The sequence below is a fragment of the Pleurodeles waltl genome, chromosome 4_1 (assembly GCF_031143425.1).
Source record: "Pleurodeles waltl isolate 20211129_DDA chromosome 4_1, aPleWal1.hap1.20221129, whole genome shotgun sequence".
In the NCBI taxonomy this organism is placed as follows: domain Eukaryota; kingdom Metazoa; phylum Chordata; class Amphibia; order Caudata; family Salamandridae; genus Pleurodeles; species Pleurodeles waltl.
Genome location: NC_090442.1, coordinates 282,486,113 through 282,504,261, shown reverse-complemented (window position 1 = coordinate 282,504,261; position 18,149 = coordinate 282,486,113). Strand labels below are relative to the sequence as shown.

Genomic DNA, 18,149 nt, shown 5'->3' with positions numbered 1-18,149 from the left:
GAAGCTGGTGGAACGCAGCAAGTCAGAACATAAGTAGGTTTCTATTTGTCTGTTTTAAAAACTTTAAACGACACCAATCTTGAGCATCCCATTAGCTAACCCAATCTCACCTTTATTGCAGACTGCCCTAACCAAAATCTAGTTACAATTACTGTCAGGTGACTCCAGTTTGCTGCTAGATCGGCCCACTGTAGTTGTAACATACTTTAGAAAACAATACAGAGTTTTTAAAGTAAGATTTACTTTGGGCCACTAAGAGCGCCATCCCATTTATAATTTTGATAAGCCTATAGTTTGCTTATCCTGAAATGCTACCTATCTCAGTCAAGTGAATTAATTCATTCAGGTGATCAAAAATCCAGTTAAGCATTTCACAAAGAATATTAATGACAAAGTATAACAGTCAGTGTGACATCCTCTTTTTACTGTTGTTGCTAAGGGCCATATGTACAAACACATTTTCCCATAGACACAGAATGGGTAAAACCCTTTGATACATCTGGTCCTAAGTATTTAATGTTGGTGGAAATTGGAGGATTCACTGATCCACAAAGTATTTTTGTGCACTTAAGTAATACATGAGTACACGCAAATTCCATGAAAATAAAAATCACACCCTGAGTCAGGGAATCAGGAATTATTAGAATGCTTATCATTATAGAGCTGACTTACATTATGCCAGATTTTCTACAGTTGTACATTATTGTTGGAATGGGGCAGGAAGGATGACTTCTAGATGTACCACACCACATAAGTAGCTGAATACCTACAAATTCATATGTTTGTGGATGTTCACATTCTTTTCAAAGGAACTGCCCTCCCTGCAAATGCACCCAGACTTTCCGCGGTGAAAGAAAATAGTATTTATGAAGGGAGTAGATGTTTCTCCCGAGAGAATAGGTATTTTCCAATGAAGAATGAAGAATGAAATGTAAAGGATGCTTATGACAATACACAATACTTCATAATTTACTAGTGTATTTCTTCCACCAAGTGCACATTTTGTGAATTGGAGTAAGCTTGGATCCCTATCACTGTTTTCCGAAGGGATTCTTCAAGCATAAGAATAATACCATTTGTGTAGATTTACAACTTAAAAAGTGTGAATGTTACCCAGAATAGCCAGATGGTTGCAGGTAAAAATCTGAGTTTAACTAGTAGTCATTATCAGATAGTTAACGTTCTATGCGGATGACACACGTGTAGACCTCACCTAGGGAGTTAGCGCTCTGAAGAACAACTAAACAACACTATGGCTAAAGAAAACATGGTGTTGTCAAAGAAGAGAACTTGTGTTCCACATCCTTGTGAGAGCTACGGTGTTTAAACAGACTGAGTGAGTGAAATATCCTATACTTTAAAAAAAAATCATTTTCATTGAAAAACGTTCTGTTTTCAGCCGGTGGCTTGTTTGTAGACAGATAATTCCGACTCTCTTGGTCCTGAAACGCTGAAAGGTTATCATTTTAGTCGCATTACGTCTTCGCAGTCTGTTAATTTAAGAGAGGCAGATGCTTTGGCAATTCTATCAGCAAAAAGCAGTCAGCAGCACTTCAGCAGTAAGGCGTCCTTTGTTCCCTGGGATGGCTGTGTCAACACAGACTCTTTACCAGAAACACATATGCACATTTGCAAATTAAATCTTGTTGCTCAGCTGCACCAGCTGCCTGTCAGCTGTTCGTCTGATCAACTAATTGCATTTGCTACCCATAACACTGCGAGTATTGTCAAGTTGTGAGAGCCTCAAACAATTTCTCATATTCTGTATGTTTTGTATCAAGTGTTCTAAACCACACATTGTATGTGCAATGTCGACATTTTCTGTTTTTCAGAATGATACGTTTAAATATGATTGTGTCTGTGTTCATGTATATTGTTAGGTGTAGGGTTGATGTTTGAGTGTGTTTCTGTTTGAAGGCAACTACATGTGGGATAAAACATCCCCTACCATCAATTATAAAGATATTGCAAGCCACCAAGGAGTTCTGTGACCATATAAAGGGACTAGCTTAAATCCTCGATTTCCTGCTCTTGCATATAAAAAGGATATTGTGGCTGGAAACATCAAGAAAGAAAGCAAGATCTGTATTGTGAAATATTAAACATCAAAACGCAGTTAATAATTTAAATATTGCGATCATCGTAATGGAAAGCAGAATAAAAAATATGCTGTAGGTCAAATGAGATGAAAGATGCAGAAAGGTTATATATTTCCCTGTAAAGATCCACATCATGCGAAAAATAAAAATATCTTCTGTGGTCTCTGTTCATTTTATAAATAGCGATCAGAAGAAGAAAAAAACAATACTCCTTTTTTCTTTAAGTTGCAACTATAATTATGCTCTGGACCAGCCTTCCACTTAGGCTGTCTGCCCTGGCAGCAGAAATGATGGCGCCACATCTCACCTCTAACAAGTTATTATGGATGAGCTATTAAGTAATTTCTTTATTAGCGTAACAAGGAAATCAGGGTTGGGCTTTTATACAGGGATAGAATGATCCCATGCATTATGTTGCTTTTATTTTTAAGGAATTTTGGACAAGTAAATATTTGGTTTAGGATTGTATTTAATTATGCCACTAGCGACATCAGGGAGCATCAAGAATAGGCCTGCAGGGATGGAAACAAGACAAACATTATGCACTGGAGTCCCAGTTAAACACATTCTGCATTATTGTGGTAGTGTATCTTTATTAGAAACAAAGGCGAGGTGGTGTTGTGCTCAGAGAGTTCATCTCAAGAGTCAGACCCTGCTACTGTCAATGAACCAATGTATATTTGGAACTGAGGTCCTTCCTAGGAGATGTCCCATTATTTGGAGCAACCTACACACTTTAGCTGTGCTCAGCACTTTTATTGACAGTGACTGAAAGGAATGCACCCAAATATCAGGAGTCCAATATCAAATGGTGCATGGTTGCAGAAATTTGACTTATATTTTCTAGGAGCAAAACGTCTGTGGAAAGAGCAATTTTTAATGCCATAACCACCACAAAATAACTAAGTAATTGATAATTAACTAATAACTGAATGGCCATTAAGATTCTAACTAAGGTTAGCAATACTGTTCACTGTAGTCATCGCGCTGCCTGCCATTTCGACCCAGTTGATCTATTCTAAAACCACTGAGTATAAGTGTCACTCCCAAGCTGGTCTGTTCCAAACACTGACTCTAAACACTGCACAGCCCTCCTTACACTCGTCTACTTGCTCACCTAGAGGAACGTGGCACTCAGAATGAGTTTACAAGTACAGTGGCAACAGTCACAAAGACGATGAGCAACCTGTCTTTGACTAGCATATTTTTGCCCCATTTGGATCTAGTACTTTCTGGCCTGTCTCTACCCATCCACCCTCCAAAAGCAGCTTCCAGCTTTACAGGAAACTGCTTCACCTCTCAGTCCCTGTTTTGTAAAGGATGCCTTTCTGACTTTAGGCCACAATTTGAAGATGTTGGCAGTACTACCCCACACAAAAGGACTTGTTGAAATCCACTATTCCTCACTCAGATGTGTGTCAGCACAGCATCAGCACCCTTGTGTCAAACAAGAAACTATTACAAAAACTACTGCTCCATCAGTTTCTTTCTAGGGGTAACTTCTGCAGTTTGGTAATGAAATATCACAGAAAGGCATTATCATTTCCTAGGGAAAGCAAAATAAAGGTGTTTATTGACTCGAACGCAGCATTCCAATTTTACAACAAATATCCTTTTTCTCCTGGTTCGCCTTAAACCAGTAATCACTTGCTTTGAGTTGATTTCTTATTCAGTGAGCTAAACACATGGTGTTAGAAGGGTCTCTGGTTAGCAGTCAGTGGGCACTCTGTCCAAGCAAGGACCCTCACCTTAGTCAGAGGAAGGGAAATCCACAGCTCAGATAACCCTTTACTCACCCCCCTTGGTAACTTGTCAGACGCAGTCAGGCTTATCTCAGGGACAATGTGTAAAGTATTTGTACCAACACACACAGTAACACAGTGAAGACACCACAAAAGCTCTCAACACCCATTTAGAAAAATAGCCCAAATGTATATGAGTAAAACAAGACCAAAATAACAAAAATCCAACATCCACAAAGTTATGAATTTTCAAAGATTAAACTTCAATATAGCGCTTAGAAACACAAATGCTTCAATTTGGTGCTATCATGGCATTGTGACGGGGTCGTTCCCAACAATCCTACACCAATGGTGCAGGTCTTGGAGTCGCCGGACCCCCCAGTAGAGTACCTTTGAAAATGAGGAAACAAGCCGGTGCACGGAGGTTCCTTATGCTCCTGCAGAGTTGATGTATCCGGCGGGTCACGACGTAGTGGGGCGACCTTTCGGGTTGCTGGTGTGCTGCGTGGTCAGGTGTCACGAATGTCAATGACACAGCACTTGGGACTCAGGAAGTTGCAGGACATCAGAGGAGCTGCATGCGGCATCAGTCCTGTGGAGTCAGCCGTGGTTGTCAGGCTGCAGTGAGAACACAGCTTTGGGTGCAGGCGGCAGTGCAGAGTCAGGCAGCAGCGTCAATCCTAGCATCGTCTGGAGTCGCTGCACCTGGTTTTTCTGGCTTTTAGGTCAGATTTCACTCCCAAGGGCCCAGAAACTGGAATAGGCACCACTTGGCAAGTTGGGGTCCGCAGCAAGTGAACCCAGAGGCTGGTAGGTTAAGTCTTTGCTGTCCCTGAGACTTCTCAACAGGAGGCAAGCTCAGTCCAAGCCCTTGGAGAAACTTCACAAGCAGGATACACAGCAAAGTCCAGTCTCTGTCCTCTCTAAGGCAGAAGCAGCAGATACAGGTCAACCCAGCAAAGCACACACAGCAAAGGGGCAGTACTCTTCCTCTAGCTTTTCAGCTCTTCTCCTTGGCAGAGGTTCCTCTTGATCCAGAAGTGTTCTAAAAGTCTGGGGTTTTGGGTCAACTACTTATACCCATTTCTGCCTTTGAAGTAGGCAAACTTCAAAGGAAAGTCTCTGTTGTTGACAAGATCCTGCCTTGCATATGCCTGGCCTCGGACACACACCAGTGGGTTGGAGACTGCATTGTGTGAGGACAGGTACAGCTCTTTCAGGTGCCAACTCCTCCCTCACCTCTGTAGCCCAGGAGACTCATCAGGATATGCCAGACACTCCCCAGCTCCCTTTGTGTCACTGTCTAGAGTAAATTCGCAGACAGCCCAACTCTCAGTCTGACCCAGACGTGGATTCCACTGGCAGGCAGAGGTGAAGTATGGTTAAGGAAGAGAATGCCCACTTTCTAAAAGTGACATTTTCAGACTGACAATCTAAAAACCAACTTCACTAAAAGATGTATTTTTAAATTGTGAGTTAAGAGACCCCAAACTCCACACCTGTATCTGCTCCCAATTGGAAACCGTGCTTAAAAACATTGCAAGGCAGTCTCTATGGTAACCTATGGGAGAGATAGTCCTTGCAATAGTGAAAACCAAATTTGGCAGTATTTCACTAGCAGGACATGTAAAACACACCATTACATGTCCTACCTCTTAAATACACTGCACCCTACCCATGGGGCTCCCTAGGACCTGCCTCAGGGGTAACTTACATGTACTAAAAGGGAAGGTTTGGGCCTGGCAAGTGGGTACACTTGCCAGGTCGAACTGGCAGTGCAGGACTGCGCACACAGACACTGCAGTGGTTGGTCTGAGATATAGGGCTACTCATGTGGGTGGCACAGTCAGTGCTGCAGGCCCACTAGTAGCATTTGATTCACATGCCCTGGGCACCTCTAATGCACTTTACTAGGAACTTATTCGTAACTCAAATATGCCAATCATGGATAAACTAATCATAATTACAATTCACACAGGGAGCATCTGAAATTTAGCACTAGTCAACAGTGGTAAAGTGCCCAGACTACCAAAAACCCGCAAAACGAAGTCCAGCACACATCAAAAATACAGGAAGGAGAGGCAAAAAAACAGGTGTAACAATGCGAAGGATGTCAGGTCTAACAGATGGGATACACACAGACCTCATCAGACACATAGCTACCGATTAAAAAATTAAATGTACATTCAGGTGTTGCATTTCCAAGTCTGAAAAGATGTTCCAAAGGCACTAGCTCCAGTTAAGAAATGAGTCTTAAATGTATTTAGCCTATTTTGTGCAAGTTCCATTGTTTCACAGCATGTGTCATAGCGCATAAGGGTTGTGCATAGGGAGGCACTATCTAGAGTGGCAAAACAACCCTAAATTGCAACAACCGTCTGCAGAGCCATTAGGGGTCACCTTTAAATGGCTGCTGATTTTGCCAGTGCATTTTTATTTATTGCATTTGCACAGTCACGAACTGATGTCAGTTTTGCAATGGGTTTTCTATTATTGAAAACCAATTCAAAAATAGCTGCTGATGCATGTACATGCGTCATAATTCAGGCGCACGTATATTGTGACACACAAGGGTATCTGTGCAATGATGTATGGTTGCCATTTTTAATTTACCAATGTTATGAGGCGAACAGCCATGTTAAACTGTAAAGTAAAACATTTTTGTGTTTAAAAAAGTGCATGTGAGCATGTAAAAAGGAAGCAATTGACCTAGTGACAATTAGAAGCTGGTAGGTCACTGTACCAAAAAAGAAAACATAAAAAAAAAGAAAATATATATATATATATATATATATATATATATATATATATATATATATATATATATATATATATTACAAATGGGATGCAGGATGAGGAAGGCCTGTCTTGCATCAGGGAGCGAGTGAAGGAAGTGAAATCAGATGGCTTGGGTTGTGGGGAACAGGAATCAGTGGGGGATAGAGCAAGGAAACACATGTCGTCCTATGAAATGCTGAGTGCAAAATAAATGTTAAAAAGTGTCCTATTAGGTTAGCAGTGGAAGGATACAACTTATAAGACCAAAATGCTCCTGGACAGGATAAACACAAGACCAGAAAGGAAAGCCAGTGAAATAAAAGCAGGCAGCTGATCGATACAAGTACAGCTCAGACAGACTTCCAAAAGCCATTGACAAGCAGAGGTTGTACCAACTTACTAAACTGAGCCGGGAAGACAGACAGAGAGCAATCTACGAATCTCTCATGACTTACCTGGAGCTAATGTGTATCGGACAATGATCATTTCTGCCAGAGGTAATAGGATTTATCTAGTGAGTTCTGGAATTCCATTCCCCCGTAGATGAACTCATACAAGAACCCACCCTCTACATTTTACATGAGTTCATTAAATATTAATGACCAGTTCTAGTGCAGATTATATGAATCACGCAACAGAAAAGGATGGTGGACGAAGTGCTGAAACTTTTCAAACACTCACCCACAGTCACAGATCTACGTTAAATCCATCATTCTTTTGCTCCCCATGTCACCCAAGTTTGGATCCAACCATAGGCAAATCAGTCTTGACCCTGCTCCCCATGGGAACAGTCTGGCCTTAACTTCCTGGCCAGGTCCTGGACCAGAAACAAGCATCCTGGGACTGGTTTCAGGGGTATCACCCTCATTAGCCAGGTTAGCTTGAATCTAGTGGCACAGTGAGCAAGGGACCCACTTCTGGGCATACCCTGTCCACGTAAGGCGACTTTAGCAACATAAAAGAATGATGGATGGAGTGCTGAAACTTTTCAAACACTCACCCCAGTCACAGATCTGGGTTAAATCCTTTGTTCTTTTGCTCGTCATGCCACCCCAGTTTGGACCCAGCCATATGCAAATTAGTCTGTACCCTGCTCCCCAGGGGAACAGTCCAGCCCGAGCTGCCAGACCAGGTCCTCTCTGGACCAGAAACAAGCATCCTGGGTACGATTTTGGAGTATCACCTCTCATCAGCCAGGCTAGCTTGAATCCAGTGGCACAGTGAGCAAGAGACCCACGTATGGGCAAACTCTGGCCACTTAGGGTGACTTTATTAGCACAAAAGGATGATGAACGGAGTGCTGAAACTTTTCAAACACCCATCGCCAGTCACAGGTCTGGGTTAAATCTGTTGTTCTTTTGCTCACCATGCAACCCCAGTTTGGACCCCGCCATATGCAAATAATTATTGACCCTGTTCCCCATGGGAACAGTCCAGCCTGAACTGCCAGGCCAGGTCCTCCCTGGACCAGAAGCTAGTATCTTGGGACCGGTTTTTGGGTATCACCCCTCATCATTTTGTGGTAATTATATGAATTAACCTTATTGCAGAAGTTCACTTGATTCAGGGCAGTTAGGGTTATGAATTAAAAGCGAAAAGACTGTGAAGTTTACAGCTATGAGAATGTTTTGTGAATTATGGATTGCGGTCCTAAACATAATTTCAGTGGCTTTTCCATTTTAATTCATGATGATAACTGTGCTTAAACTTTGGTTTTTCAAAGTGCTTTTTTAAAAACATATGCAGATGGCTTGTAACTAAAACTTTACATATATATCAGAAGGACTCAAAGAGCTTACTGAAGATAGTTTTTGTCCCCACAGTTGGATACTGCTTATTAAATCAGAACACCAAGCTCCCATAAGTGAGAGTGTACTTCCTTGAAGCTCTGGAAAGCCTTTATGATTTCTATACCAAGGTCCGCTTCCAGCTAACACATAACTCCTCCGATTGGGTCTGGCAGCCCATCTAGAAGATGGAATTGATTGTGATATAGATAGAAAGATAGATAGATAGATAGATAGATAGATAGATAGATAGATAGATAGATAGATAGATAGATAGATAGATAGATAGATAGATAGATAGATAGACATCCAGACTGTGCCGCCACTGGATCAATTAATGTGTTGGCCTTGTTTCTAAATTTCTAAATTCTACACCTGTAGTTTGTGCCCCTTTCTTGAGTTCACTATTAGTGAATTGTAAATGTAATCAAATGCTTTGAGAACCAGACCAAGGTCTCGAATAGGTACTATATCAGTAAAACTATTGTGAAAAGCAACCCATTCATTGACTTCCCATGCATGATGAGTAAAAGATATAATGATTTTGGTATGCGTTGTATCTCCCATGACAGCTGAGATGCCAAGAATTCATATCTACCCAAGCTTCTGCCACCTCTCATGACACGTTCTATGTGACCATTTTATAATCTAATGTTGGATATGCTAGCGCGCCTGGTCCTTATTAAGTAAACTTATAAGGGGACGCGTATAGGTCGATGAACCTTTTGGATCGCATGGAATATCCTAATTATGTAGTGATCAAAGGCATCAATAATCAGCATAACCAACCAAAAACATTCAAATGAGAACAACTAAAACCATCTATTCATGAATAACCACAACTCAGTGAAGCATTTAACAATTTTATTTCCCTATTAGTTACAATACTAAGGGGGTCATTCTGACCCTGGCGGCCGGTGGCCGCCAGGGCCACCGACCACGGGAGCACCGCCAACAGGCTGGCGGTGCTCCCACGAGCATTCTGACCGCGGCGGTTCAGCCGCGGTCAGAAGCGGAAAGTCGGCGGTCTCCCGCCGACTTCCCGCTGCTCGGGGGAATCCTCCATGGCGGCGGAGCACGCTCCGCCGCCATGGGGATTCTGACACCCCCTACCGCCATCCTGTTCCTGGCGGGTCTCCCGCCAGGAACAGGATGGCGGTAGGGGGTGCCGCGGGGCCCCTGGGGGCCCCTGCAGTGCCCATGCCAATGGCATGGGCACTGCAGGGGCCCCCGTAAGAGGGCCCCACTGTGTATTTCAGTGTCTGCAATGCAGACACTGAAATACGCGACGGGTGCAAACTGCACCCGTCGCACCCCTGCAACTACGCCGGCTCAATTCTGAGCCGGCGTCCTCGTTGCAGGGGCATTTCCTCTGGGCCGGCGGGCGCTCTTTTGGAGAGCGCCCGCCGGCCCAGAGGAAATGTCTGAATGGCCGCCGCGGTCTTTTGACCGCGGTGCGGTCATTTGGCGGCGGTACCTTGGCGGACGGCCTCCGCCGTCCGCCAAGGTCATAATCACCCCCTAAGTCATCAAATTAGATCAAACATTATTCAATCAACTCAGAATTAGTTCATTAATGAACACCAATAACCTAATCTAATCAGAATTTGAGGAAACAAATTCTCGAATGCTCCAACATAAGCCAATAATATGAATACACAGCATCAATAGCGGAGTTCAGCAAATAGATCGTCAGTCATTTGTCACTGTCAACGTCACCCCTAGAAAGCCTGCCTAACCAGGATCAGCATTAGCATGTGGGGCTTCATGCAAAACAATTTAGAAAAACATGAATTTAGAAAACATATTTCTACAAGGAAAACTATCAACAGCGCAGTTGGTACCTAGAAGAAAAGGCACAAATTAGTCAGTCACATTGTCATAGCTACCTATCCGGAGAATGGATCAGCAACAAAGTCAGTCTTCGTCTTCAGGTCGTCAATAGATCAGCAACACATCAGGCTCTCAAGAGTATAAGCCCTATGACGGAATCTCGACCAGTGTCTCCCAATGTCATCAATTCTCCTCTCGCATCTGAAGTTTTAGCCCCTTGTCATGACTTTTTGTTAGGGTCTCCCAGTTCACCCCCCTAATTCCCAATTGGTGAGTCAGTCAGCAGCTATGACTTTCACCTATAACATTAATTTACCAAATCTATAAATTTTGGTCCACTATACGATGTCCTCATCATCCAACTCTTCAGGTATCAAAACTGTTGCATGTTCCTCTTCAGTCAGTGCTTCCATTGTCCAAGTCCTGGGAAAGTACATTTAGCCTTAACTACACATAATAGTACCAAATTGTCTTCATCATCTCCTGTCTGCCGGTACAGTGCAGAAAATTCTAGCTAAGCAACTTTAACATCGGGTGGTTCAGGGTCAGACCATGCATTTGCTTCTCTACAGCACGTTAGTATTTCAGCCCTTCTTGTGAGGCCTGGAAAAAAACTAGCCCTTATCCTTGGCTAAGTTAACTCTACAAATTAATACAAAACATAGGTTATACATTTCGATATGACATAATACTACATTATCCTTATACATTTTCATTAGTTCACACAATTTCAGTTATATTTAGTACAATTTTGTATAAGTGGCTGACATGCCCCGTGGGCACATTTTCAAACATGTGCATTATTTTCTCTACGATTAATTTCTCTATGAGCTTTTCATTAATTAAACACATAAACACTCATTAATAATTTTCTAATTAGCATATTTGCACCAGCAGATATCTACTGTAAGTTGTTAAATGGCTGGCGCGTGTTTTAAAACGTGTCCTTAGAGGTAACTAAAGCAAACCTGCTGGTGAAAACAAAATCTCTAGAGACGCATAGCCGCATTACCATAACCAAGTTTCTCTAGTCTGCAGTGTCAGAACGTCCATTTTTCAGGACATGCTTCAGATTTATCATTGCAAATAAATAGAATATTCTGGGGTAGTTGGAAGTTCAAACTTTTGTTAAGTTCTCAGAACATCAACAGCTGAAATGTGTACTGATATGTAATTGGATTGGTGCAGATATTCAGGTTACTATAAAGTTCGCAAACCTGTGCATACTAAAGGAGCTCACCTTAGACTATTGGATAGTGTTGATGTGTGCAGACTTCTGAATCAATGCTATTGTTTTCCTATATTCAGGAAAAAATTAGGTGTACCCCAACCTCAGGGTTATCTAAGTTTGTCACTTTCAAGAGGAATAGAACATTTCAGATTTCTTGTACATCATGATAAACATCATAAGTGCTTTTCATCAAGCCTAATTTTAATTTCTTTAAAATGTGCCTGGGATATATTTGTAGCAAATAGTAAATAATTAATGATAAGTCACATATTTTCATGAACTTATTAACCCTTTCCTCTTGATTTCTTCCACCAGTTCCGGAGTCAGTGAAGGAATTGACTGTCGCCAGCAGGAGCACGGAAGACCTGCAGGTGACGTGGACAAAGGCCAAGGGAGATGTGGATCACTATCAGATCCAATTGCTTTTCAATGACATGAAGGTCTTCCCACCCATTACCCTCAGTAACACTGCAGAGCAGTACCAGTTCACCTCTCTCACGCCCGGAAGGCTCTACAAAATTGTAGTTCTCACCTTCAGTGGAGATGAACAGTGCTCCAAATTTGTAGAAGGATTAACAGGTAAATAACATCAAAGAAAATAAAAGAGCCCAAAACAACAAATGTTTGTTAAAGGAGGTTCACAAACAGGTCTTTATTTCAGTTTACAAAAGGACATCTGTGCTTCACTTTTCACATAAATGATACGCAAGTTTTTAAGTGAGCAAAAACCATGGACATTTCTTGTCTCCTTAGTGAAAAGAATGGCGACACTTGTGGTGAAACTTCGTAGCTACTGGTAGGATATTGATAATTTGCCTCCGACCACAAGGGGCAGGCTGCAAATAGTCTACTGGCAATTACAATCACTTGGGTAGCATTCCAGCCCATCATTATTTTGCCCACCATGCCATCTCACATTAGACCCAACACAGCCTTGTTCCTGCTCCAATAGGAGCAGTATAGCCCACATTGCCAAGCCAAGACATCTCTGAAACAAAACACAAAGAACCCAAGGCTGGATTTGGCCTAGTTGGGCCTCTTCGGTCTAGTGCTGCTTGGTTACAGTGGTAAAGTGAGCACAGGTCTGGGCAAAAATGATAATATCATGTAGTATACTCTGGTGTCCTATCTTGCGAAGTTTTCTTCAAATTCGATCATTGTAATGTTGTATATTTGTAGTATTTATCTAAGTCTGCCATTTTATGTGCCTGATGTGACAATTACATCAGATGTGCACACTGCTGCCATCTCCCTGTACAGTTGTAGCAGACGGCTTATTTCAGAGATAGGAAGATGTATAACAGAGCAGAAGACTTACTTCAGATAAAGCTGAGAATCAAGTAGAACATTGCTGAACAGGTCCTCATAAATTATTCTAATGCATATTTCTGTGTAGTCTGCATGTCTCCTTTAAGAAACCATTAAATAGGGACTGCTAACCATATTATACATCCTATATTCGTGAGTGAAGCCAAAAAAAATGCTTTGGAAGCCATTGCAGCAAGTATATAACTCTTTATCATAAATTCCCCGGTAACTCATTGTTGTTTCTTCAGTTCCCAGCACTGTGAAGAATATCCACATCTCGCCCAATGGGATGACAAATAGCCTGAGAGTGAATTGGACGCCAGGGGCTGGAGATGTGGATTCCTATTCAGTGACAATCTTTCGGAACAGCCAGCAGGTTGATGCACATGCTGTGTCCAAGCATGTCTACGAGCACACCTTCTACCAGCTGGAAGCAGGGGAGCTGTACCAGATTGTGGTAAAGTCTATCAGCCGCTCCTTGTACAACAGTCTGAGTGGCTACGGACGAACAGGTGGGAATGCTTGGACTTCTGTACACTCTAAAAATTACCTTTTTCATGTAAACTACTGGATGAAAATATTTAATATTTTAATTAGGTATAACTGTGCATTCAAACTTGGCAAACATTGGCCCTCATAACAACCCTGGCAGTCGGTGTAAAAGCGGCGGTACTACCGCCAGCAGGCCAGCGGATAAAGAAATTGAATTCCGACCATGGCGGTCACTACCATGGAAAACCGCCACTTTTACACATCGACCCCCAGGGTGGTCTCCAGCCCGGTAGCCGTCACTAGACTGCCGGCGGTATCAGGACCCCGCATACCGCCATGGATTTCGTGGGGGTTTCTACTGCCACGAAATCCATGGTGGTAGGCACTATCAGTGCCAGGGGGCCCTTCCGCAAAAGTGGTAGGTGGTGAGCCGGGGAGGAGTCCCCTCTCCATGTACTTTGCAGGGGGGCACCATCAAGTTTGTTACGCCTCTGGGTTTTGAAATGTTTAACCAAGGGAGTTTAGCACCCGTGACCTTCAACAACTTTGAGTGGGGCAACACATTTTCAACCATTCGGAGCAGTGGTTTCTAAACATTGCAGTTTCTTCATCGAATTAAAGGGGTTTGCCGTGTTTCATCAAAGAGTCCAAGGTTGAGGTTGGCCAAAGTTTTTGCTTCAGGTACCTTCTTTTAGGTGTACGCTCTGAATGACATAACAGCCTTTGGCCCTGGTAAATATGATTGTGTTCAATAATTTGGACATTCCACTGTATGGGCTTTGTGAGGACGCATATTACAGGTGTTTGATTTAATTTAAAATGTGACTGTCGTGCCACCACTAGAACCAATCACAATGGTCATTTGTGCCATCCACCTGCTCCCAACAAAGTAGCAGATTCATTTCCATGTATATAATGTAACATTTAGGGTAGGACACAGATTTTGAGCAGTTTGTTTTACCTTGACCATAGTCCTCAGGGTACCCCGATATTTCACGTGGCCCATACCTGAGAGCACTAAGGGACATTTCTGGTTACTTGTTCGTGATCCAGAGCCGTGTGTTGTTTTTACCTTGACTCTGGAAGACGCCAGCAGTCCTCCACAAAATTATCTTGGGAAATAAATCAAGCTATGAAAAGACACATTGACGTCAGAATCATAATGTTCATTAAGTTGGAATTGCTGCTGGAAGGTGCCGCGGGCAGTTTGACGCGCTCTGTTTTCTATAGGCAATCCAACTGAATTCTAATGTATAAATTCAGTACCTCTTATTTATGATGTTTTTTTTTTTTCTGACGGGAAGCCCTGGTAAGCAGTGATGCTTATAAATTTACATATAAGTTAAAATGAACCATCCTGAAAAGTACGCTTAATTTTTTATTTCTGACATCTGATGTCTGGTGGCTGGTACGTTGCAATATTTCTATGGCTAGACTTGAACCCTGTCCATGGACGCCCTTTAGGGGTCGCCAGGGATCGCAGCTGCGACCCCTGGCTTGCCCTTTGCTACCCCTGGCACTGCCTTTGCGACCTGGCCTGACCCCAGAGGAGGCAAATCCAGTGCCAGGAACACAGTGGCAGCTCGTCCTTATGGACATCAGATGGAGCTCAACTCTTTGTTTTCTGTCAATTTTTTATTACAACGAACAGTGAACAATTATATATTATTAACTATTAGTGTAATAAAAATGGAGTATAACTAGCTGGATTATGCCCTTCCATGGAAGCTGAGGTAAGTAAAAAATGTTTTTAAATGTATGCTATGTGCGTGCTTGCAGGTGAGAGTGTGGTTATGTGAGAGTGGGTGCTGGTAAGTGTGAATTTGTGTGTGTGTGTGTGTGTAAGTATGGGTGTGTGAGTGGAGGTCAGAGCGCGTGTGATGTCACTTCCGCTACCCCTGGCATTTCGGTGAATTGACTTCCACGGCCTTGTCATCGCGAGAGCTGTCCCTTCTTCGCTCCCCGTGATTCATTCCACTAGCAGAGTTCAAAGGTTGCTGTAATTAACCAAATATGTCCATTTAAATACAAAAGTTCATGCTAATGTTTTCGTGCTCATGAAACAGACAATGCTGCATTGTCTGCATTTATGTGAAAACCTGTTTCATTCTAATAAAAATGTGCCTTCTCTCTCTGGGTCCAGCGCAAACCATGATAGAGTCAACATTTGGTTACACAGAAGGCAAATATGAACGTCATTGTTATACAGCATTAAACGTAGATTTATGGTTTGGGTATTATATCGGTTTTATTATAATCTGTAAATTAAAAACTACCACAAGGGGACGCAGAAACATACGTTTAACAATTAATGTCTACATTTTTAATAATGCCTGAGAAAGCTCCAAAAGGCGAGGAACGAAATGGAGGCGGAGCTGACGGTTTATATATTTGAGGTAAATTCTTTAGTGAGGCATGAACATGTTTTTGATAGAAGCATGGATGAATGTTAGAATGCATGTTTTGCCTAATAGTTTGCAGCTATGTGTTCATGGTTACATCTACAATTTAGAATTATCAACAATATGAAACAGTTTAACTTTAATTCAACTGATTTCTCCTTCTCTAGTTCCTGCCTCTGTCCAAGGGCTAGTGGTGGATAATCTGTACAGCAGCCACTCCTTGGTAGTCAGCTGGCGCGCTGCGGTTGGCGTGGCAGAGCGGTATGACATTTTGCTGCTGACCGAGCAAGGAGTCTTGTTGAGTAACCGATCTGAGATGGCTACAGTCAAACAACACAAATTTGAAGAACTGACACCAGGCAAGAGGTACAAAGTCCGAGTAATGACAGTGAGCGGAGGGCTCTTCAGCGCGGCCAAAGAAACCGAAGGACAAACAGGTACTGAGAACTCTGAAGTTACATGCTCATGGTGGCCTAGCATTGACTCAACTCATTGCTAAAGAAATCTTTACTGGAATGCGCTGGTTCAAATTCAGATATGGCCCTGGGAGCACTCCCGCAAGGCTATTGACATCAAGTGACTTCTGTGGTACCTTGTGGGAAAGTAGTTCATAGGCTCCGTAAAGTCTATATGAAGTCACCAACCACAATCTGTGCACATGTGAGATCCATTAAATGCATATGAAAAGTTAACTACTCGCCCCACGAACTTACCTGAGGTCCATTGCTAGGCTGAGGTGCGTTATTGGCTGCGGCACTGACCGTAGTGCGTTTACCCTGTGAATTAATCAAGGAACCATTAGAGGTGTTTAGTACTCTACAGCGTTCCCCACCACCAGTTTCGGAAACACTTGGCGCGTTCAGTCTGTGTGTGTTTGTAGCGCCCTCGGCTCCGCTGTGGTCTCTCTAAAGCATTGACCATCGCCTTCAGCTGTACGGCTATGGGCATGAATCAGAGTTACTGTATACTAAAATTCCATTGAAGTGTCCTCAGACCATGATATGAAGTTGCATCTGCTGGTCATGGATCCTAAAAAGTGTCTGCACAGGTTAAATGTAAGCTCTATGAAAATTAAAACCAACCGAAGTTCAAAGGTCTGGGTGACAATGACAATGTGTTATCCCTGGTGTTGTTTGTTTTTTATGTGCCCAATTTCCTCTCCAGTTCTTAGTTCATGACGTGGCTTCAGTGCAAAAGATGTGTGCAGTTTAAAAGGATGCAGTGACTGAGACTTAGCCATTTCATCAGCACCAAAGTGGGACCTAGTCATAGACTGAGTATATAAAATATTCATGCAATGCACATGAATGCTCCTATCTTAAATATAGCTAATCATGCCCCCAGCGTGTGAGCACCGCTTGGTCGTAGGATACTATCAAATGATCCTTCAAATGTTATTGTGTGGGGTCACCGATTTCTTCCCTCGTTCCCTTTGTTATATTTACTTTCCCTTCTCTGATGCAATCCTTGCGGAGAGGCAATACGCAAGGTGAGACTGGCCATTGGAAACATTTGTAAAATACTTTGTGGGTGTCCCAAGATTCCTAAGGGTCACCCCTCAAGCTCTCCCTATAAATTCCCACTTTCCCATCCCTTTCCTGAACTTACACCTGTGGTAAATCTGTCATCATGGACCACTTTCCAGTTGAATATATCCCCCCTCTTATTTGTAGTCACAGATGTAATTTATTTTTGCTTATACAAGAATATCTTAGATGTGCTAAATGTTCTGAGTATGGGTTCCTTAAAGTCAGACAGTCCAATATTTCTAATTTGCGGCTCTTTTTGTGGCACTTTTCCTGGTTTTCAGCAAAAAAAGGTGATTTAAGTTTAAGTTATAGCTGCATCCAAATGGGGGTCTTATACCTAGCAGGACCTTGCAATTTGAACCCTATTAGTCATAGTATATGACAGTACCCACGTCTGTTTGAAATGATAATGAAATGTTCACACCTAATGATATTGCAATGTAAAATGTGTAAAAATGTTTGATTCTGTCGGATACAGCTCCCTGTGTTTGTCTCTCACACATCTTTTTCTTCACTCCTCCTTCTCTCATTCTTTTCTTTCTGTTCTCACAACCCATTCGGTCCTTCACTCTTTTTCTCACCATGGTTCCTTCTCACTTTCACTAACCTCCTATCCTTGTTTCACAAAAACCTTGCCAATGTACCTCACCGCTCTGTTTTGGCAGTCCCGGCAGCCGTCACTGGTCTGAAGATAACACAACACAGCATGCAAAGCCTGTCCTTCACCTGGGTGGTGTCGGAGGGAGAAATGGAGTCCTACGAGATACTGCTCTACAATCCTGACAAAACCCTCCATGATCGGAAATCAGGGACTCCTTCCCTCCAGCAGTGCACCTTCGAAAGTTTGCTCTCGGGCAGACTCTACAAAATGGTGATTGTTACCCGCAGCGGCACTCTTACCAATGAGACGTCCACCCTTGGAAGAACAGGTAAGAATCTTAATCATAG

The 18,149-nt window shown here is 42.6% G+C and overlaps 1 protein-coding gene across 3 annotated transcripts in view; it reads left to right on the top strand.

Annotated features, from left to right (window-relative positions):
* The window catches only part of PTPRB (protein tyrosine phosphatase receptor type B), a 335,571-nt gene that overhangs the window by 231,812 nt on the left and 85,610 nt on the right, over nt 1–18,149 (top strand). For all 3 annotated transcript variants that reach the window (XM_069228335.1, XM_069228338.1, XM_069228337.1), the window contains 4 exons: nt 11,786–12,049; nt 13,027–13,290; nt 15,840–16,109; nt 17,867–18,130. In XM_069228335.1, the coding sequence (XP_069084436.1) occupies nt 11,786–12,049; nt 13,027–13,290; nt 15,840–16,109; nt 17,867–18,130 (1,062 nt within the window). The remainder of the gene's footprint in view (nt 1–11,785; nt 12,050–13,026; nt 13,291–15,839; nt 16,110–17,866; nt 18,131–18,149) is intronic.